Source organism: Microcebus murinus, chromosome 24 (assembly GCF_040939455.1).
Source record: "Microcebus murinus isolate Inina chromosome 24, M.murinus_Inina_mat1.0, whole genome shotgun sequence".
In the NCBI taxonomy this organism is placed as follows: Eukaryota; Metazoa; Chordata; class Mammalia; order Primates; family Cheirogaleidae; genus Microcebus; species Microcebus murinus.
The window spans coordinates 29,300,990-29,324,519 of NC_134127.1; the positions used below are offsets into that span (position 1 = coordinate 29,300,990).

The 23,530-nt window shown below is 43.1% G+C and overlaps 1 protein-coding gene across 2 annotated transcripts in view; it reads left to right on the forward strand.

The window, feature by feature from the left end:
• Positions 1 to 23,530, forward strand: part of CSMD1 (CUB and Sushi multiple domains 1) — a 1,569,742-nt gene that overhangs the window by 1,485,803 nt on the left and 60,409 nt on the right. For both annotated transcript variants that reach the window (XM_020282735.2, XM_075997279.1), the window contains exons 50-51: positions 9,159 to 9,344; positions 18,342 to 18,536. In XM_020282735.2, the coding sequence (XP_020138324.2) occupies positions 9,159 to 9,344; positions 18,342 to 18,536 (381 nt within the window). The remainder of the gene's footprint in view (positions 1 to 9,158; positions 9,345 to 18,341; positions 18,537 to 23,530) is intronic.

The window sequence follows — 23,530 nt, forward strand, 5'->3', positions numbered from 1 at the left end:
GTGTCTAGTTTTCAGTTGACCCTCATTTAAAAACCTGAAGAGTGCTTATTTTTAAAAATTCAGTCTGAGGGAAGATGATTGTTTCTCAAGACAAAATATGCTAACAATAAACACCCCCTTTTTCTTGGGGCTTCGTATGTTCCAGGTGTATTGCTGAGTGAGTTGGCAGCATGCGTTCCAACACGGTAACACTGCTGAGGACATAATGATTTTGTAGTTTTTACAGGGGGAGAATCGAAGGCTCAGATAATTTAGATAAATTTTCCCAATTCATAAACAGACAAGTATCAAATCAGACTCTGCTGTATCTGAATCCATGTGATTGCAACAGTTCCATCCTGTTCCCCATAGCTTATTAAATAGACACTAATATGAAATGACCACCCAAATCTTTACTCCCCCCACACACACGTGCACATGTGACAGTGATTCTGCTCACGTTCAGTTGACAGGTGTCAGGCAGGAAGCAGAGGCATTCTGCAAGGCACATAGGACATCCAGATTTTCTCTGTGTTCTGAAAATATGCCTGGAGAGCTACTGATGCCCCTATTGTGCAGAAAGAATTCCTTGGACTTATTGCTTGAAACAAAACCTAATAAAGTGATCATATTCTTTAATCTTCTTTTCTTGTTGTAATCACATCATGTCACATTTTTCTATATGTCGAAGATGATGAAATTTCACTTGCAAGACATTGGCAATGCTGATGTGTCCTTTATGTCACAGGCATGGAGAATTTTGAACAATATTGTGTTCTCCATTAAATGTTATTTTAAAATGTGAATTGTTTCGAGGGGGGGAGGTGTCTCCATCCATGATTGTACCTACCGTAACAGAATACCAGAGATGAGGTAATTTATACAGGATAGGAGTTTATCTATAAATTGGGATAGAAGTCACAATTTATATAGGATAGAAGTTTTCTCATGGTCCTGGAGGCTGGGGGTCCAGGCACCTGGAGGGTGGTTGTCTGGTGGGAGCTGTGTGCTACAGAAGGGGAGGAATTTGGGGTCTTCATGTGGCAGAAAGGCATGAACCTCCCACCCCACCACTTAAAGCCCTTTGTAGAGACACCTAATCCTGTTCGTGAGGGAGGAGCCCTCCCTGCCTCCCTGCCAGGTCACCTCGACAATCAAATTCAAGGTGCTTACGAACCACCTGCCACATCCGTGCCTATGAGCAAGTCTACTTGTAAGCGAAGAATGTGGTGTGTTCTATTCCATCCGCAGAGATACGCAAGGTCTGAAGATCAAATCCCAGGGTACCCCAGGCTGCTGTGAGTCACGTGGGAGGTGTGAAGACATCTCTGGGGCACTCAGGCACTGCCTGCAAACACACATTCCTTTGGCTGTAAGAGATCAAGTGCCATGCCTACTGTTGGTCCTCGTCAAGCCCATCATGAGGAAAATCGCCCTGCATTTGCTCGATTGGCTATTGCAATGTCTGTTCCATGAAGATGCCGGACAAACGCACATTAGTTTTATTCACACAAATGTTAACAAGGCACTCAACTGTCCAAGGCTGTCCAGAACTGGACCCAGAATCAGGTGACCAGGAAAAGCTACCCAAACGTTTAACTACTTTCTAACTGTCTGTTGAACAAAACAATTGTATGTTGACTTTTAACAACAAATAACAAAGTGTCAGGAGTCAGAGAGGATACCTGGCGCTGTGCCGTCCCTAAAGGAATCCCACGCCAATTCCTACATGTGCCCAGGAGGAGGGAGCTAGATTTCCAGCCCTTTACGATCCTTTAACATACTCATTTTGCAATAATTTGGGAGGAAATGCTAAAAAATGACGTGAAGGGAAAGAAAAAGGATAATGTGTATAGCAGATGTCAAAACCGTACAAATCCATTGCATTTTTATTACAATATTTATTGAATTTTACTCTTAAATATGATGAGGAAATTTTTGAGTGAAATTGTAAATTTTCAGAAATGACGTGGACCATGTCAGGAAACCTGAATTCTTGTCCCGCCATTTCCAACGTTAATAAAAGGAGTCAGTAAAAAAAAATTCCCATTAAAAATTATACTAGCCTGTCAACTGGTTACGTGGCAATTGATGGCTTATGGGCTGTTTTTCAAAGAAAGATAAGAGGTATTTATCTACCTATTTAGTTTCATTTTCTCCACTAATTATCAGTGTTACTTGAGGTTGCCTAACCATGGCGTCTCAGCCACATTAGTTAATATTAAATAGGAATAATATTTACTTGCTCTCTCTAAATTATGTAATAATTTTATAATTCAAACTAAATAATGTCATTAAAATATCTGATATTATATGAAATATGTTTGCTCTTAATACAACTTTAAAGTGGAGCCTTAACATATGAATTTATGAGGATAGTTTTGTGAGAGAAATAAATGCACCATACATCTAAGAAAAAACCCTCTGTTTCTTCCAGAGGGTCCAAGTCTATGACGTGCTGATGTGTTTTGTTCCTGCAATAAATGTGTCCCACGGTCCATATTTTCATAAACGAATTAGTAAATTAACAGAGACAGGTCTTTTCACAGGAGAGACTGAGTGACTGATGAGGATTGGTTGTTCTTGAAAAGTTTGTAGGATACATTATTCAGTTTATAGTCTTAGCCATGTAACCTCACGGTTTTTTTAACAAAGTATAGAGAGACTCAGACAGCACTTTGCTGAAGTTACAATGAATATTAGAAGTCTTCATACTCTTCATCTGTTTCCTGCCCTTTCTGAGAAAGACCAGCTGCCTACTTGAAACACCATGTCCCTGGGGGTCCCAGTGCCAGGGGGGACTTGCCCTGATGTGAAAATCCTGTCTGAGAAAAGAGCACCTCCGTCCGCACAGCGGCTCCATTCACTTCTCCCTCTTGCTTCCACCTGTCATCCCCGCCACCCGCCGCCGCCGCGTCCTGGGGACCTTGGCCACAACGCACGTCCAAGTCCGGCCACCTCCTTCCTCTCCACCCCACCCTCCTCCCTTCTCCGGACTTCCCGAACAGCCTTCCTATGTCCGCTCCTCTCGGGGCGCCTCTCAGCTCATCTCCAGACGGCAGTCAGGGAGATTTCTCGAATCACAGACGGGCCGCTGTCACTGCCAGGCTCAAGAGCTCCGGAGGGTGCCCTGAAGTGTCCGCCCTGGCTCCGAGCGGCGTGCCCTCCAATTGCCCTCCAGACCTTGTCCCTCCCCCCGCCCTTCACGGCCACTCAAGAGCTGTGTGCATTCCCCTCGATTGCTAACTGCCAGGCCGTCCTGAGGGTGCTGCTTAAAAAGCGTGTGATGTGTTGCCGCAGAGAGAAACTTGTGCAAGGGAGGAAGGGCAAGGATGGCAAAGGAGAAAGCCTCATATTGTGCATGAACATACTTCTCTGTGTAGCAAGGGTGATTTTCCTTTATGTCTGGCACCCAGTTCCTACGTTGCCTGCATTTTTTATTGTTCAATTCCCTTTTTTTATGAATATATCTATTCTGGAAATTTAATATAAATGGTAATACCATATGTGACCTTTTGTGTATGGCTTCTTTTGCTTAGCATGTTTTTTTTTTTTTTCTTGACAAGCTATTATTATTAATAGTTGGGTTAAAGTCAGCTTTGATGGGGGTTGCTAGACCTTCATTTTTGCACCTGCAGCTTCTCTCTTCGTTTTGTCTAACGCTGTGGGACCCCATGCAGGGAGCAGAATTCTCACCTTAGCACACAGTTAGCTGCATAAAAAGAAAAAAAACCTACACATTTCTCTTTCCCCGAACGTTCCCATACCCAACATGACATCAACCCTATAGGGAGCATGTTGTTGAACAAAGGGCATTAAGACAGGCTGGGGGTGTACAAATCCTTCCGAGCAGTGGTGGAGGGCGGCTGCTCTGGGCTGCGGCCCCTGTGTGATGCCTGAAGCGTAAGCCCGGGACCTGCCAGGGCATCAGTCCGTCCGCAGAGCAGTCAATCGCACGGCAGATGCTTGTGGAATATGTGTGGCCGGAAGGCTCAGCAGCCCTCCACGGTGCGCTTAGAACAGTCTAAACCCTCGCTCCTTGCCAGTGGTTCTGACCCCTCGCAGCTTGGGAGAAAAGCAGTCTCAGGCCCCACCGGACCACTGAGTCAGTGCGCGCTTGTTATCGGTGTTGCCTGGAATGAAGACATTCATGAAGGCTTGAGAAGTCCCAGCACAAACGTTCTTTCTAGAGACCTGTGATTTATTGCCTGGCAAATCTACAACCCTATCTTTAATTTTTTTTTTTTTTGTCTTAGCACTTTTTTATTTCGCAATTAGCCTAGTCCACAGCCATTGGCACCAAATAAGGTCATGCTTATAGGAAAATTAAGTAGTGACTTTCCATGTATCAAGAAAGTTGATGATGAAAGATGTAATTATGTTTGTGTGTGTTGGGCATCCACCCGTATGTAGGGTTTTTAGTAATGTTTTGATCTCACAGATGGCAGGAGGGAAAGATCTGTTGAAGCAGTATTGATGTTTATAAAAGGTAATTAGTAATTTTAAGAAGACTTTGCACAAGCTAAATTGATGCAGACAATTGGAGAAAGTGCGGTTATGTATTACTTTGCAAAGCAGACTTTTTTTATTTAAATAAATACTTGCTAAATTTTTAAAATGCACACAATAGCACAACCAATCAAGTGAGACTGGGACACACCGGTTGAATTGAATTTTCTATTCTAGAGAAGGCTTGAATAGGTGCAGAAGAAAGAGAACATTTTGGGTAGAAGGGAAGAACCCTCCCCCCAAAAAAGCGAAGGTGAGGGCATGACAATGGCCTGGCTGGGCTGAGTGGACAGTTAACAAGGGTTTGCTGGCCAGAGAATCAGGAAGAGACAAAGAAGGGTTTTACTGGGCTTTGAAGACCAAAAAGGATAGTTCACATTCAATGTTGTAGGAAACAGGGAACCGCTGTAATTTTTAAAATGAAAATTCAATTGTGTAAACATTAATGAAGACTAATCTGGTAGACATAAAGTTGGAAATGCATATTTATAACAGTTCAGGCATCTTTAGTGTTATGATGAAAGATTCTACCCAAATTAAGCAGATAGGGTTTGAGAGCTCAGCCTTGAGTTACTGACTATTTGACACTGATATTATATAGTAGAACCCAATTGTAGATAGGAATCTAGAACACTTTCATAGTGTTTTGACTAATGTTTCTGTGTATACCTATATAAAGTTACTCCTATATGCATATACAGGTTTCCATCGAACATGGAAATATGCTTGCATTGTATGCACTTAAGACCCTCAGAAATCCACGGAGTTTGAGAAAGTGGCTACACCGCTATTTTATTTTTCATTGCAGCTTAGGCAGAAGCTAAGCGGGAATTCACGTTGCTCTCTTGCCGTTCAAATCCATCGTTCTATTCTTCTCCCCACATCCTCTCCCCATAGGATGTTCCACCAATGCTTTCCATCCTTGCAGTCCTTGGGCTTCACGGTGGTCCTCCCTTTGGGACCATGTTCCTGTCATATGTGAGGCTCACGTTGCCATTCTGGGCTATCACCTTGGTGCCTGTCAGATGACTCCTGGATGCCCCGCTCGGACCCGGCCAGTACACACCCCTCTCGCCTCAAGCGGGTCACGGGAACCCCACCACCCAGCACCCTGTAGCCTCCGCGCCTCACGCGGTGGGCGACCTGCCCCCGCTGGGCCCCCGGCACGGTGTGGAGTCCAGGTCGTGAAAACACAGACGCTCTGTTCTGAGATCATGGAGACGTGACCGGGGATATGGATCGTGGGAATGAGAGGACGGTGGTGAACCTGGCGCCACTTTCAAACAAACAGACAGTGACCAGCGGTCAGTGTGAAGACAGTGAATCCGCCTCAACTGCACTTACTCTGGGCGGCCGAGGTGGGGGCGGGCGCTGGCTGGGAGGGTTGGGTCGCACGCACCCCTGCCATGGGAGACTGGGCGGAAACTCGTTAGACAGCTGGGGACAGAAAGTGCATTGACCCGACACCAAAACCGGAGAACCACGAGTCTGAAGGTAATAGCCAAAGCCTCAAGGACCACTGAGACTTTTAAGGGGAAAAGTGAACATCAGTAAGGAAAGAAAAGAGCAAAGTGAATGGCCAGGTCTTGGAACTTGAGAGGCAGCAGAAAGAAAAGGACGCACTGTGGTTACAGACAATAGTCGTGTGAAATGAGCAAGGAAAAGTCGGAGGGGAGGATGAGCAGCGTTGAGTGGTCTTAAATGTGCCTGGAAAAACCAGCATCAGGGTGCTTGGGGTGAAAAGAGCAGCCAGCGCAATGTGGGAGCGTCTCTTCTGTTTATGTTAAATCTCTCATGAGAGATGTAAAAGCAATAAGCTCACCAATGACTTAGTCTTTGTTCTCTTTAATAAATAGATTGCAACAAGTTGGTCCTTGCAACTCATACCTTTATTTGCAAAAGAAATAAGTGTAGATTATGGGTGTGATTTACATAATATACAGATTACATGCTTCAGATAATTATGTTAATATTCTGCATATAATAATTTTTCATTTATTGAATACCTACATTCAATAATGTAGAGTGTTAATTGTTTGTACATTTGATACTATTGAATTCTTGCAATTACCTTTTGATGGAGGGATGACTCTGTGGTCCCCAATCCCTGACCGCAGACAGCACCAGTGGCCTGTTAGGAAGCGGGCCGCGTGGCAGGAGGTGAGCGGCAGGTGAGTGCAGGTGAGGCTTCGTCTGTATGCACAGCTGCCCCGGTGCTGGCATCACCACCTGAGCTCCCCCGCCTGCTCTGTGGAGATAACTGTCTTCCATGAGACCGGCCCCTGGTGCCCAAAAGGTATTAATAACCTGAGAGTAATGAGACAATGTTCTTTAAGTAACTTAACTGAAACCACACAGTTAGCAAGAGTCTTCAACAAGAACCAATTCGTAAGTCTGACTTTTAAAGCCTGTGCTCATAAAATAATTGAAGGATGGATGAGTGATCATTTGCCTAAGCACTTGAGAAATGTAATGCTATCTTGGTACAATTAAAGAAAAAACAACCACAAAAGTTCATTCCCTTTAGATTTACCAAAAGTGAGAAAATTCTCCAAATTTTTGAAAGTGTCATATGATGCCAATGCTAATTGGCATTTTTAAAAAAACTGATCTATGATGTCTGTCACAGAGCAACCATGCAAAATCTGGATAATAAATGCATAGATGAATGAACACTAGACTCTAGCAGGAAACTGCCTTCATCCCACGAGCCTGAATTTATGAGAATTATGCCAACTAGTCTTCATTGAATCAGAAGGGTTATAATTTTACTTTTGATAGTTGCCAACCTCTATTTGAAATCCCATCAAATAGCCTTTTGTTAAGATAGTTGGAGATTAAAAAACACAGTTCAAAACAAAAACAACAAAAAATTAGTCCCAGTTGTTGCTCAGACAACATAAAGGGTGGAGGGGGCTTCTTAAGTCCTTGGAATCAGGGTGCACGTCTCAAATGCTTCCAGATTTAACAGTGTAGCTATAAAGCCTTTCTGTTTCGGCCTCCTGGATGTGAATCCTTTTACTGCAGGGTTTCATATGTGTTTGTGGAATGGCATCTTTCCCATTTCACCTGACAGAGAAATGCCATTTCATTCTGTGCAAACCCCGAATGAGAATTTTAAGGAAGCTGAATACTGGGTGTGCTCGAGTGAGCAGAAGGGAAATGAGGGTTTGTGAGCATGAACAAATGATTATCTGGGCACAATATGAGAGAAAGAGATGAGAAAACTAGATACTGGAACACTGTGAGACACAAACAGAATCGAAAATGATGAAATCTATGGCATTTGCGCATTCAGTAAATTAAGATGAACATTTTTTTCCAAAAGCTAAGCAGTCTCCCCATGGATGCATTGCTTCAACACAAAGATTATTAATTATTATTTTAACTAATTATTAATAATGCCCACAATGATGCCTGCATATCTGTGGTTGTTCTTCCCTATCCACTACAAAGGGATTAGTGTGCTGTGCCATGCATGTACATGAATTTAAACACGAGAGATTTCTTAGACCTTGAATTTTCCAGAAGTTTGACTCTAACTAGCACTTAATTTTCTTTTACTTTTTGATAATTTCCCATTATACTTATTTACTATTCTGATAAGCAAAGTAGGACCAAAACAACTAACCAAAAAAAATAAAAAACAAACAAAAAAAAAAACAAAAAAAAAAGAACTCCAACTAAACCACAGATAACTTTGCAGAACAGAAAATGGTCCCAGCCAAGAGCTGTAAGATCCACTCTCCGGCCACAGGTTTCACTAGGCGTTGTGTGCCTAGCTAGGCGAGTAATTCATCTTTCTGACTCTCAGTTTCCTTTATCTGTAAAATTATGCTTCTATAGATTCCTTTATGCAGTTCTTCCAGCTCTAACTCGTGTAATCTCATTAGAATCTACGTGCGAGAAAGTTTAAATCATCTAAATTTAAATCCATGACGTGAACAATATCTTTAACGTTGATTGAGTGAAAAAAGATGCCCTTGACTTAGTTATTGCAGAACTCTTCTCTAGCAAGAGCACCTGAAGTGGCTGCGGGACTGTTGAGAATGCCATCCTCTGCCGGCACCTGTTTTGTTATTGTGATGTGCCGTCACTTAACTTGAGAATTTTTTCCTTGACTCCTCGTAGATAAGTCTGGATTGGAGCTAGTGAATTTAAGAAGAAAGTGTTTACACTGAATTCTCCCCACATCTCACTTGCTTTAAAAAATTCCCTTCTCAGTGCATGTCTCTCTCTTGCTTAGCCTTTCACGGAAAAGCCCATCTGGGTTCCCTTGGGCTGTCCCTTCTGTCCTGGGGGGGTCTCTCCTTCCCACCTCCTGTATCTTGTGTCTTCAAGCCTTGTTTTATGGCAGATAACTTATAAACTATGATATTTGTAATAATGGATGCTTTGAGAATCTTAGGTAAGTTATTTACCTTATAACAGAACTCGGGCTAGATAATTATAAAGGTATTTTCTGACCACGTTTCCATTGTTTCTCATTGACCTTTTAGCATTCTTAAAATTTTGAGCATGTGTATACTTATGCCACACCCTAGGAACATAGTTAACAATTTTTATAAGTGTTTGCAATGAAAACTAGGAAAAAATAATAATTCATATTTCTAATAAATAGAAATAACTTCCTGCAGGAATAAGACTAAACCTGTTGCATTTCTTTTCAGCTGTGTCCTGTGGAATCCCAGAATCCCCAGGAAACGGCTCCTTCACGGGGAACGAGTTCACGTTGGGCAGTAAAGTGGTCTACGAATGCAATGAGGGCTTCAAGCTCGAGGCCGGGCAGCAGGCGGCGGCCGTGTGCCAGGAGGACGGGCTGTGGAGTAACAAGGGGAGGCCGCCCAGCTGCAAACGTGAGTGCTCACCTGTGCTTGCCCATCTCGGCAGGTTTGCAGGACCCGGATCCAGTGGGGAGCGCGCTGTGTTCCAGGGTGCAGGGGTCCCCTACCCCACTGTGTGGGGGAACTTGGGCTCTCTCATCGTAGTGATTATTAAAACCAGATCTATTCCGTGTAAAATGCTCCAGCTGTTTAAAATGAGCTATGCACTCTTGAAGATTAGATGGATGCTGTTGGTCCCATCAGTGTAGACACCATGTAATTTACACAGCCAGTCCTGTTCTGAGATGCCATTTGCAATCTGGGGAGATGGAATCTAGAGGAAATTGAGACATTAAAGCCCAGCAACAGCCCTCTGCACAGATATTAAAATGTAATTCATTGCGAGTTTTCTTCTTCGCCCCCCATCTAATTCTGAGTTCCTTGATGCCAAAGATAAAGTCTAATTTATCTGTGTCTCACCTGTGCTGCACGGCGCATTGAGGCACAGTAAAGAAAGCCCCAGTGTGATTTGCAAAGTGAGGTAAGTTTTCTAGAAAGCCGTTTATGGTCTATGATGATATTCTTACAAAGGTCAAAAGTGTGTGTCCATTCTGGAAACCCAGTCTTAAAAAAATAACAAAGTCTATATTGCAAAGTGAAATAAATGTTCTTTCTCCCTCTCTTTCTCTTTCACACACACACACACACACACACACACACACACACACACACACACACGTCTTCAGCAAGATTTTCATTGCAGGCATATTAAAACTAGCCTCAAATTGGAGATAACATAACTTCCCACTTTCTCTAAGTTGGAGACTATCTCATATTTCTATATATATAATGGCATTTTTGCTGTAGCAAAATAAATGATTTTATTCCATAAAATGATTTTATAATTAAATACTATGCTGATCCCTTCTGCCAGAAATCAGATCATTGGACTCTTTGTGTACAGTGTTAGTTTGGTCATGTTGAAGAAAGTGAACTACTTAGATATGAATATATAAGTGTCCATGGAAATTAGTGGAATCCTTACCACCAGTCTTTATTTTTCTTGCTATCCCTTTCATCATTTTTATTGCATTTCCTTACATGCAGTTAGGCAATATTGAACAACAATAATATTTCCTGCTTATTTTCAACTTAATAAGGTACTGTTTTATTGCAATTAAGTAATGCAGTGGAGAGCTAGGCTAGCAAGATGCATTGGTATGATTTATGAGTTCCGTCCTAAACAAAATTATTCTCGTAGAATAAGAACTTAATCTGACAGATGGCAATAACACAAATGTTTGGGGTTGATTTTAATAAGAATGACATCCCAGGCATTTAAAGCAGTGCTCATTTTGCACGTAGCTTGGAGATCATTAACGATGTTGCCACTTTTAAAGTGTGTACTACCTGCGAGATTTTTCGAATAGCTTGTCTATAAATCTCATTTAAAAAAAAAAAAAAACAGCAAAGGTGGGTCACTGGTTACCTTACAAACGAGGTAAAAGCTACTAATTTGCAGAGTTGGGTTTGAATTCCACTCTCTTTTGTTTTAATTTCTATGCCATGTTCCTCTACTCTGGGCATGCATTAAAATCCTCTGCAGAGCTTTAAAGTAAATACTAGTATCCAGGTTTGACCCCTAGGGATTCTGAGTTAACCAGTCTTGGGTGGAGACCAGGCATTCGTTTTTTATAGATTTTTTTCTTAAGTTCTCTGGGTGTTATGCTTAAAATATCAAGTATATGCTATTCCTTTAAAATGGGTTTTGTAGGAAAACTCATTTTAAATATGTATACTGTCTGATAGAGACTTGATGAATGACAAGGTAACTACACAAAATATAATTTTTATTTTCACATCTTTTGTGTTTTTGTTTAATAGACTTTCTCTTTTAGAGTTTTAGATTCAAAGCAAAATTGAGTGGAAAGTTTAGAGCAGGCGTCCTTACACTACGGCCCGCAGGCCACATGCGGGTGTTTTTGCCTGTTTGTTTTTTCACTTCAAAATAAGATATGTGCAGTGTGTATAGGAATTTGTTCATAGTTTTTTTTAAACTATAGTCCGGCCCTCCAATGGTCTGAGGGACAGTGAGCTGGCCCCTGTTTACAAAGCTGGAGGCCCCTGGCTTAGATGCTGCGACATGTGCCCTGCCTCCCGACCCGCGACATGCACAGCCTCCCCCGCTAGCCGCGCCCCCGCCAGAGTGGTGTGAGTGCTGCAAAGGAGGAGCCCGCAGTGACATGTCGTCACCCAGAGACAACGGCTGACATTAGGGTTCACTCTCATGTGGACATCGATGGGTTTGGACAAATGTGGAGTGACGTAGATTCACCATTACAGTAGCCCACAGAGGAGATTCTCTGCCCTAAAAATCCCTCCTGCTCCATCTGCTCATCCCTCCTTCCCTCAACCCCCGAAAACCACCGATCTTTTTGCCCTCTCAGTATTTTTGCCTTTTCCAGAATATCATAGAGTTGTAATCCCACAGTGAGAAAAGGCTACTGCCTCTTCAGATGGGCGTCTTTCACTCGGTAATACACATTTAAGTTTCCTCCTTATATGCGTCTTTGCATGGCTCTGTAGCTCAGTTATGCCTGAAAAATATCCCATTGTCTGTATGCACCACGGTTCATGTGCCCATTCGCCTGCTGAAGGGCGTCTTGGCTGCGTCCCAGTTTTGCAATTATGAATAATGCTTCTATAAACTGCTAGGCATTGACTTTTATAGCCTTTTATGCTTGTGTTGTATTTAAATATAAACAATTTTAGGCACACGTGTAAACGGTATACGTGCATATCTGTGTGTGTTTGTGTTTGTACTGGGTATGTGTTTGTGTGCATATATATTTGTACTACGAGGCAGTAGATTCTTTTACTGGCACTTAGTTTAATTGTTTTTGTTTTTCTCTGGAAAAAAAAAGTCCTCTCAGTTCACTATTTTTAGCCTAATTGAAAAATGATGTTTTGTGGCCATCAGTCCTCAACCCCTTTGATCTCTTGGTTGGCTTTTCTCTGGCTATCAACAGTGTACACAAAATCTTCAGAAAACCACAAAAAAAGAGTGCAAAGGCCGAGGAAAAATCGCCTGCGAAACGCACTTCAACCCTTTTATATGCGTTCAAACTATTTTCCTTCCACCCGTGAAAATGAAAAACTTTTGACAAATTAAACTCAGCAGAATTGATTGGTGTTAGTGACAGTGCATGAGCTGGCAGAAGGGGCTGAGGGAGCCCCACCCAGCCACCTGGGCAGGTGCCTCCCTGGGCAGAAGGGAGCAGCCCGGGGGCTGCAGGTGGGCCTGTGTGGGTGTGGTCTGAGCAGCGGGTGGCCTGTGATTGGCTGAGCCTCAGGGACCTGTCACAAGAATATCCTCTTGGTTAGGTTGCAGTTTGTTTTTTGTTTTGTTTTGTTTTTCGAGACAGAGTCCCGCTTTGTTGCCCAGGCTAGAGTGAGTGCCGTGGTGTCAGCCTCACTCACAGCAACCTCAAACTCCTGGGCTCAAGCGATCCTACTGCCTCAGCCTCCCGAGTGGCTGGGACTACAGGCATGTGCCACCATGCCCGGCTAATTTTTTCTACATATATTAGTTGGCCAGTTAATTTCTTTCTATTTTATAGTAGAGACAGGGTCTCGCTCTTGATCAGGCTGCTTTCGAACTCCTGACCTCGAGCAATCTGCCCACCTCGGCCTCCCAGAGTGCTAGGATTACAGGCGTGAGCCACCACGCCCGGCCTAGGTTGCAGTTTGTTTCCATCCTAAGTTAGGCTGCAGTTCACAGGGGAGGAATGTGAAGATTTGTGGTTCTCATTAATCCAATCAAGAAAGGGTTGACTTAAGAATGAGCATACTTCAGGGTGGGGCAGGGAGGGTACTCCAGCCCAGCGAACTGGTGGTGCTAAAGCCAGGTTATCTGTTGGAGTGCCCCTGGTAGAAAAGATTTATTGGGACCGCCGCCTTAGGTGTGTCCCCATTGCTGAGAGGCTGGGTCTTAAATAGCCTTTGTTCACAGTGAGCTGGAGCCGGGCAGCATAACCCTAAGGATGCAAGTTGTTTTCAAGGTGGACCGTGAGCAAGGAAAGTTTCAGGAAAATCACTTTCCAATTGCTGAGCGTCCGGGTTTACGCTTCCCTGGATGCCTTGTTTGCGTGCATTCTCTCAAACAACGTGTTTCTCTTCTCCATCCTTCTCAACCGTGCTTTATGATAAAAGAGACGCCTAATTGTCACCTACGGTGCATGCCTGACAGCACCTGGGATGTAGGCTCATGATGCTGACAATAGAATTAAAACCGCGATATGGATACAAGGAAAGGGGAGTGGCAGAGATCAGGAAAAATATTTATTTATTTGATTCTTGAATGAATAAAAATATTTATTTGATTCTTGAATGAAGGTGACACTGCAGCGCAGCAAGGGAACAGATGGTCTCTTCAAAAAATGGCCCAACTGGGTACCAGCGTGGGGAAATGGAACCTGCCCTGTATCATGGTGCGACCAAAGTCTCGGCAAGGTGATAAAGACCTCAGTGCGAAAGGCAAAATGCAAAGCGGCAATACAAACCCAGCTTCATGGATCCCACCATCCTAGCGACAGACGGGAGCCTGGGTTCAGCAAAGGGTTCCTGCCCGAGGAAATCTGCTTCCTCCTGCAACAGAGGGGGGTGGGTATAATCAGCCACGTTAAGTTTCAGCACTTGCGTTCCTCACAGCACGTGACCAAGAGCTTGGTAAAGGCAAACCCAGAACCGGTGAAGTTATTTGAAGGACACGTGTCAAACAAATACTGTCTAACGTAGTCCAGTAAGACGAATGCAGAGAATCTAGTAGTTGCCACTACACTGGCCCCTCCCACACCAGAATTTATCAATTTGTAAAACAGAAAAGACAGAAGACACCAGGTGTTGAAAAGAATGTTAAACAGCTGAAACTCAAATGTGTTGCTGGTGAAAGTATAAATTGATATATTCATTTTGGAAAAAATAAGATGTTGGGTGGCATCTACAAAAGCTGAAAACAACTCATGAGCCAAGATTCCCACGCCTAGAAATATGTGCATGAGTGTGCTTATCAAATGAAATGCTCTAAGCTGCACTGTTTGTAAAAGCCAAAAATGGTCCACCACCCAAATATGCTCATGGTAAGGAATGAATAGATAGATTGCTGTATGTTAATGTTATACAATGAGTAATATCCAGTGATGCAAATGAACACTGCAGCTCAGTGCCTCCAACATGGATTGATTTCACAGGCCATATTGAAGCCCAAGTGTAAAGAGTGGGTACTGTGTGGTTCCACTTACCTGAAGTTGAAGAACAGGTCGTGCTCACCTGCAGCGTTACTGGTCAGTCTCATGTCCTCAGAAATGCATCCTTTCCTTCATCCTCCCTTGGGAGAAGAGTGTATTTTGGATGCAGGTTTCCCCAGTGGAGTTCTAACTCTTGATGTGCTTGCTCATCACATGGGTTATTTACTTTGTAAAGATATTATTTAACATATAATTTTGATTCATGCACTTTTCCGTTTGCATGTGTAAATAGAAATTTCCCTGAATATATTTAAAAGAAAGAAAGGGAAGGTACTACACGCAACGAAAAAGAAAACAAACAAACAAAAATCCCAGCACATCCAGAACAACAAACAGAAGAAAAACCAAAACATTGGTGCAGGTGTAGAGAAAGCCAATGGCTTCCTTTTTGCAAATCCAGTGGATTATGACTTTTTGTTTTCAATAAAATTTAAGGAGGTCCTACCAAACAACTTTTGATAATAATGATTTGTGATATAAAACTAAGTAAGAGAATCGAGAGAGATTGCTGTAACAGAACAACTTCCTTTAACATCTACTTATTTACATTAAGTTTTCTTAGGGCTTACCTCTATAAAAAATTTTTAAAAGCAATAAATTTGGTACTAAAGCTTTTGTCTTTCTACCAACACATGAACAATGAAAAATGCCTTATCGGTATCATTAATTGATACATTGCTAATGAAATGCTACCTTTTGTGTTTAAAATTGATTATCAAATGTTTTGTTATATTGTTTAATTATACATCAGTAAGAAATTGACAACTAAATCAAATTGACCATTTTGATCTGTGGAGATGTATGGTCACAGGAAATTTAAAAATGAAAATTCGGTACCAATGAGCGTCATAGGATTATTCATGAAGGACTTCCAAACAGAAAAAAATATCTTCTATTAAAGTACTTTTTTGTAGGCCTTGTAGACTGGCAGTAATAGTTGAAAGAGAAGAAGAAATGAAGTAAATTTGTCAAGTAGTCATGTACTTTTTAGATAAATATTCGAAAGCATCAAGTTACTGTGGTGATATTCTCTTGGAACTGAGTGAAAGTGGTGTTTTATTTAAGGACATTTTTACCATCATTTGTGTGTCATATACATGCAGGGGTTGAGGATAAATTTTAGGTTTTTAATGAAGACGTGCAAAGAGATTCCTTGAAGGAAGTGCAAGTGGAGTTTCACACCGGAAGGCAGAGTCTGGCTTCTGGAGGGTGAAGCAAGGCAGTGGTGGGGGCTGGTTAAAAGAGAAGGTGGAGGGCGGGAAGGAAGGTTAGGAAGGTTCTGACACCGTCCAGGGTGTGGGCAGGAGGCGGGGCAGGACAGCAGTGTCTGGGTTCCGGCTTGGGGGACTTGACCACTCCCAGAAACGCGAGTCGCACGATGGAGCACACACTTGGGACCTGCAGTGCGCTCTGTTTCTGTGCAGTTCAGTGTCTCGCTGTTCTGTTCCCCGCACTCTGGCCACGGCATTCCACCAGCTGAGACAAGGAGGGACACTGTTTGTGACACACTGTCTGGCAGCCACAAGGCAGGGCCGAGCCTCTGGGACTGTTTGGCGCTGCGTTGGCAGGCATGCCGGCGTGCGCGCGGACTCCGAGGGCAAGGCCTGGACCTTCCCCCGTGGCTCCGGGGAGACGTTTCCTGGCACGGTCCTGGTCTATGCGGCTCTAGTTCTCCGCCAGAGTTACGTCGTAGGTTATTCAAATTCAGTCGATCTTTCTGCTCTTTCCCTCAGATCGTCTTTGAAAACGGTAAATAAAATCACGATTTGCAGGAATTCCTGGGGACCTCCACTCCGCCCCTCTTCTTTTAGTACACAAAGAACGAGATGGACTTTCACATTAATATTTATTCCTATTCTCACTTCTTTCTACTCCTGATTTTCACTCGTACGTTTTCATTTCCTCAGTTTCTTTCTGTTTTTGGGTGCAATACGTTTCCTTGGCAGGCTAATTTTCAAAGTAAGCACAAACACACATGCACACAAACACAAATGCATATTATTATAAATGTATGTGATTAGCACCTACTTTGTCAGATGTTATACTCAAAAAAATTGTAAAAAACCTTAGTCTTTACAATAAGTTAGCTCATAGTCTAGCAGGAAATAAAGAGATGTAAGCAAACAATTAAACTAGGGTAAGATAATTACAAAACCAACAAAATAACATTTTCATGAAGAAAGAAGTAATTGCAGAGAATTTGGAAATTGCTGCTGTATAGATGATATTAGCTCCAAGAAAACTTCCGGATTCCCTCGTGTAAGCTAAAGATGAGTCCTTCTTGGCAGAAATGGAGTTTGTAGAAGTTAGTTCAGGTCATTAAAAATAAGTTAACTGTAGAAGCATATATTCTGGTGAATACAATGTATTATATTTGAAATATTCAGTGAGATTCACATTGAGTTATGGATTTATAAGGCTTTATAATTTTCAGAAATGACAATTTTCCCTGAAATTCTAAAGATATTCTGGCTAGATAAAAAAATTACTTATATTATTAGATAAAACACTTGAATATTCATCTCAATTTAGAGTAATTGCTTTGTCTAAAAATTACCTGAGAGAAATAAATCTAAGGCTTATTTTTATATTAGCAATTTTTATTCAATACCTAATTGATATTACTGTGATAATACCAAAAAGGCCTATTTTTAAAGTTTATTTGCACATAGCACTTGTAAATTACTGAGAGAAGTTATTAAATGAGATTTGTATAACATTTTTGGTTATGTTTTACTCAGTTATAATGAACTTGTATAGAATTTAAATGTAAAATACCTTTATTACTATACTTCTTCAAGAAACTATGGTTCCTCTAGCCAATTCTTCCAGGTTTAGTAAATTAAGCAATCTGATCACTTTTGTTGGTAATCGATTGTGGTAGATGTTAGCTAATTAGATGCTTCATATTTGGAGAAGTGATCTGGTCCCTAACTCCATATACTTTATTTTAATCTTATTGTGCTTTTCAGAAAAATATATGCTCACATACAACTGAAGCTTTGCATCTATTTTCAGCATATTTATAAATTCCTTGAAGTCCACCTCCTATTATACTGCTACTACCAGTACTGTGGCTGCTACTGCTACTGTTACTAGAATTGTTACCACTGCTCTTTATTAAGCAACTACTGTATCCCAGGCCCTTTCCTGGTGGCACGAGTAGATTATCTCCTTTAAGACTCATTAAACATCTTTCTGAGAAATATCAATGCAGCGAGCCTGTGTGTGTGTCTGTGTGCTTATAAATCCAGTAATAGACAGATATAAATGTGTGTTTCCTAGACAGGAAGACATAAGGACATCTGATTTTCTGAAAATTAGTGTCCTAGCTGGTTTCCAATCACACAGCTACTGTTCCATGTTCCTCAGAGGATATGGAGGCAAATTGCATGTACGACTTTTATACATGTGTGCTCATTAGGTCGGTGAATATTTTCAACTCCAACGCACCATATACCTCTGTGGAAGGGATTTGCCCCTTTGCATCTCAGTCTGAAGGCAGCTTCCCAACACATCTGCGAGGAGGCAGTTGGGAGCATTTTACACACGGGATCATTCCCATGGGATTATGCGGGTTGCAGGGGAACTCTGAACTCACATGGGAAGGGGCTGATTTTCCCTGTACGCTCGGTCTCTCAGAACGGGCTGTGGCCACGCGAAGCAAGCAGGGGCTGATCCCTGGAGGAGACAAGTGCTGACGCTGAGTGTGTTTCTCCCCCAGCGGTGCCTTGCCCCAGCATTGAAGCCCAGCTCTCGGAACATGTCATCTGGAGACTGGTCTCGGGGTCTCTGAACGAGTATGGGGCCCAGGTGCTGCTGAGCTGCAGTCCCGGCTACTATTTGGAGGGCCGAAGGCTCGTCCAGTGCCAAGCCAATGGGACGTGGAGTGGGGGAGAGGAGAGGCCCGGCTGTAAAGGTGAGTGACAAGCGCAGTGCCACCCGGTGCTCAATGACTGAACTGCTTACATCCGTGGAATCCCCCTTCGATGGCATTATACTATGTCATCCTCCTATAAGATCAAAGCTAGTCCTATAGGCCAAAGGCATGTGGCATGTCCTTCATCACAAGGAAAGATATGCATTTTTATGTGACATACTTCAAACATAACTTCGCTAGATTAAAAGTTAAATGTTGCCTTTTCCTTGTTCATGATCACTTTTTATAAACTTTAAAGTATTAGAATATTCAGATATTTCAGATCAGCTTGAAAGCAAAGCAGGCCTACGTTTCAAAAGATAATTTTTATTCTACCCACTGGACATTGGAAAGTCCTAACTAGGATCTTGGGAAATCGTGTTTACGCCGAAGATACTGTGTTTCTCGAATAATCACTGTCTGGAAAGAGGAGATGATAATTCTCTTGGGTACAAGATAAGTGGTTAAAGGCTTTGAGTGAGTTTCATACGAAATATGAATAATTAGAAAAAAATAAAACAATATTAGTATTGTTTGGAGCGCTGGTCAATCCAGACATACTTAATAATACAATCCGCCGTTGATTGTTCACAGGGAATTGTCATGCAGAGAAACAAGTTGTGAGACCAGTGTATAATTCATGAGGTACACAGCTTAGTAAGAATAAGCCAGAATTCAAAAAAAGAGAAAAAACAATGAATGCTTACCTACCTTTGATGTTAATTTTAATCCGACATTTAACAGAGCAAATGTTCATTATGCACGTACCATGTTTCCCTGAAAATAAGACAGGGTTATATATATATATAATTTTCCTCAAGAAGACACCCTAGGGCTTATTTTCAGGGGATATGTTATTTTTTTTTAAGTAAGTTACAACAATCTACATTTATTCAAATATAGTGAAGTCGTCTTCTTCTGGAACATCATCATCACTCTCCAAACCCCAAATTCCATCCTGAATTCCTTGCGACTCTATTTCCTTTAGAACCATTGGCCTCAATCTCTCACGTTGAACAATAGAGCTCTTCTGGGGCAGATGAGAAGGGCTGCTCGGCTTCTTTCCCGCTCCGAGACAAAAATGCATGGGTTGTGCAGATGCCCTGTGTAGCCACGCCATCACTAGGTCTTATTTTTGGGGTAGGGCTTCTATTGTGCAAATGCTTAGAAATCCTGCTAGGGCTTATTTTATGGGTAGGTCTTATTTTCAGGGAAACACGGTACTACAGACTCTTCTCCAGGAGCACAGAGATAAATTAGGAGGGATCGCTGACCTCAAGGAGTTCCAAATTCTGGTTTCCCCGGGATAGCCCTGCAGGAAGCCTCTTTCCCGGGTGATTGTCAGTGGCTCCTGGTCATTCTGACAAGTGTCCTGGTTTGCATAATTAATGATCACTGTTCACAGAGTTTGTAGCGAATTTCCTCTCTGCTACACTTCCGCCACGTGGCAAACAGCCTCCTCCCCGACAGGCTTGCTGGTCCTTCACGTCTACCCACCCTTGAATGTCAACTTGTGACTTGGGGACTCCAGTGGCAGGGCCACCGAGGCACGAGGAGAAGAGTTTGGAAGCGCTTACCTAATGCCTCTTTCAGACCCTCACAGCCAAGGTCATTTTGCTGGTTTCAAACCAGAAATAGGATCTTAAAAATAGACACGCATTGACTCCCGGGGGCTGGGGCGGGGTCCCTGTCTGCACGTGGCAGGGACAGGCAGGATGGATGCAGGCTGTGCCTGTTATGCTCATGACTCAAACCGCCGTTGCAGAAGAATTTACACTGGCGTTTGAGAGCCTTCTGTGTAAGGGAATGCTCACGGAAACCAGGCTTCCCTGTGTCTTGCAGCAGACTGGTTAGCAGCTGAGCACCAACTGCATTCGGGAAAAGAAGGCAAAGTCCTTGATTAGCATTACTGCGTCCAGCTTCCGACGTTCTAGAAAGTCTGTCTCGCTGACTCTAAGCTCGCTGTATTCTGGTGGTTCCGATACAGAGCTGGGCACAGGGGCCGCGACCCCTCACCCCTTTCTCCTCCCGTACCCAGCCGTGTCTCGGAACATGCGTTTATCTCGAAAACTGCCATCTGTTCCTGGCCTCCCACGCCAGGCACGGGCTGTCCTCGCACTTGGTTATTCGTCTCTTGAATGTCATCATGGACCTGTGGCATTTTTCCAGAGTGGGTGGATTCTCACTGAAGCCACTCTGTGCTTTTTTTGTTGTTGTTATTTTTGTCTTTTTAATCCGTGTTTGCGGTTCAGATGGTCACAATGTGGCCAGGGGGAGTCCCTGCCACACGGCTTCTTCAGTTTTGTCCTTCTGACACCTCGGAAAGGTCCTTGTGTTGTCATAACGCCAGGACGGTCTGTGCTCGTCTGGAGTGTTTCCTGCTGACGTGAAATCAGCTGCTCTCTGAGGAGCCCTGGTGACTTTTGGTGGAGAACGGTGTTAGAGACGAAATCTGTGTCCGGGGAAGGAGCTCTGCCATGAGTGTGACCAACGGGAAAGCTGACACAGAGTTTAGTGTCACCCCCTGACCCAGCCTGAGCTTTTCTGTTTGTTTTCTTTTCCCCCAAAAGCCCTGATATTGATATTGTCCATTTATTTCTATATCTACCTTTTGTGTGTGTGTACTGAATTCTCACTAACAAAAGCTTGTGAAAGCCTCTCTCCACTTTTAGGAAATGTAAATGTTGTATTAGATATGGGGATACTTGACTTTGTGTTTAAATTGCGGTGCTGCCTGAAATCTCAGAAGACTTTATCACCCACTGCTGCTGCCCTTCTCCCCTCTTGCCTAAGTGTTTTTGGAATGACGTCAAAGTACAGGAGTCTAGAAACATCCGTCATCAACATTCGCAGTAAGCCCTCTATGAAAAACGCATCGCTGAGAACATCCTGACGTTGAATTGTCTTGATAATGCACACAAGTGAACGCCCAACTAACATCAGATAACACAGGAACAGCCCGTTGCCCTAGAGACAGCTGATTTCACGTCTGAACGTTTTCGCTTTGAGTGAGAACTTCTTTCTGACTTATATCCAGGGACTGATCTTGGCTCTGTCCCTCTAGGCCTAATAAAACAATCCCAGACTCTGGTCTACACAGCATGGCCTCATGTATTTGAAAACAGCCGCTGTGAGCCCTCTGAGCCGTCGTCGTTCATGGTAAAGAGCCCACGCCAGCCCTCACTCCGCATGCCGGTCTGCAGGTCCGCCGGGCCTTTCCAGCTAGAACACGTTTGAAAGCACCTGCTCTTGACCTTATACTTATTTATCACACTCATAAGTAATCTGTGGATAGGAGCGCTGATTTTACAGGTATGAGAAATAATATGCTACATTGAGGTTTTTTGTTTTGTTTTTTTTTTTTTAAATCAGAGTAAATTTCAATGTGGATGGCAGCATTGAAGGGAAGAGGGAAAGCAGGTTTTCCCGTGGGAAGGGAGGCAGCGGCTTGCGAGCCCACGGCGATCAATCCATCAACGCACTGCGCTGGCAAGTCGGGGGCGTCCTGGATGCCATCAGCGGAGCATCTTGCATTTGCAAGGACTTGCTCTGAGAGACCAAGGGAGGCACTTGGGACTGTGAATATTATTCATAGTGCATTTTTAATGGAAGAGGGTGAAAAAAATGCATTCATTTTTCTTTCTTTTCAGAAACTTTGGGGGAGAGGGCAACATGGAAATAGGGCTTTCTCTGTGCTGTTTGCAAAGGTTATTTTTAGTGGTTCTCCAAAGCGTTGCTGCTGTTCTCACCAGTGTGTCGGGTTTGCTACCCAAGGAAATGCTAGCCCAGAACCCGCTCGTCCAGCTGTTGGAAAGCTAGCACTTTGTTGCATTAGTTTTTCACAATGCAGTAAACCTTATTAAGGGGAAAAACTTAAAATAGTCACCAGAAATATTTTCAACAGTTGCAACAGACACAGGTGCAACAGCAGAGGGTGGCTTCCTGGGGCGCTTTGCAGGTGCACTGGGACTCCCAGAGGAACCACACGCAAGTCTCATTGTTATTCCACGCTTCCCTGACGAGCCCTGAAGTTTCAAGACAAGATCCAATTATCTTAGATGGCTACAAATGGATCTTCAAATATCATGGTTCAAGGCAAAGTTCACGCTGTGTTTGGGGAACGGCTTAATGAAAAGTTCATGACAAACGGTAAAAATCTAAATCCTGCTCGAATATCATTGACATTTGGCGCAGCAAACATGTTAGCCATATTGCCAAAGGCATGAGATATGACACCCTCATAGTTTAAGAATCCCCAAACTCATCCATCACGGAGGCTTTTTCAGTGACAATAACGTTCTGATCGCAATGTGCTCTCAAGTCGAGCTTCCGGACTTCTGCCGAGCAACCTCCCTGAGAACCTGGCCTGGCTGTGTCCGTCTGACCTTTTATACTGAGCCATCGTCGGGTGAAATCAGCTTAATTAAAAGGGATGATCTCAGTGGTACACGCATAAAATGTTTTCTTCACTCAACTTGAAAGATATTTGCACATTTTTATTCAATGTATAAAATAGGTCCTGATTTATTACTAATCCTGATTGAGCCCCATTATGTACAAATGGCTTGAGGCACTGCCATCGTCCTCTCTTTGAGTCCAGCATACAACCCCGCACGGTAGCCGCTACTATCCACCCAAAACAGGGCCCCCGCACGGTAGCCGCTACTATCCACCCAAAACAGGGCCCAGTGTGACGTTTAGGAAGTTGGCCAGACTCACCCTAGCTGGTACTTGGAGGACTAGGCTTGACTCCGGGCAGCCCACAGCAGGATCCGAGTTTTGCATCACTGTGTTTTATTGGCTCCTGTCAGTTTACTATTAATGAGGACTTGTTCACTATTAATAAGTATGTGCCGCCCTGCCAGCTTTTCCCGGAGCGCCGAGCAAATCAGAACTCATGGGGAGCTCTTCACACTCCACTCTGAATGCTTTTTCCTAACACTTTCCTTCTTGCCTGTACCCCCATGGTATTCTGAAATTTAAATTAAATAAAT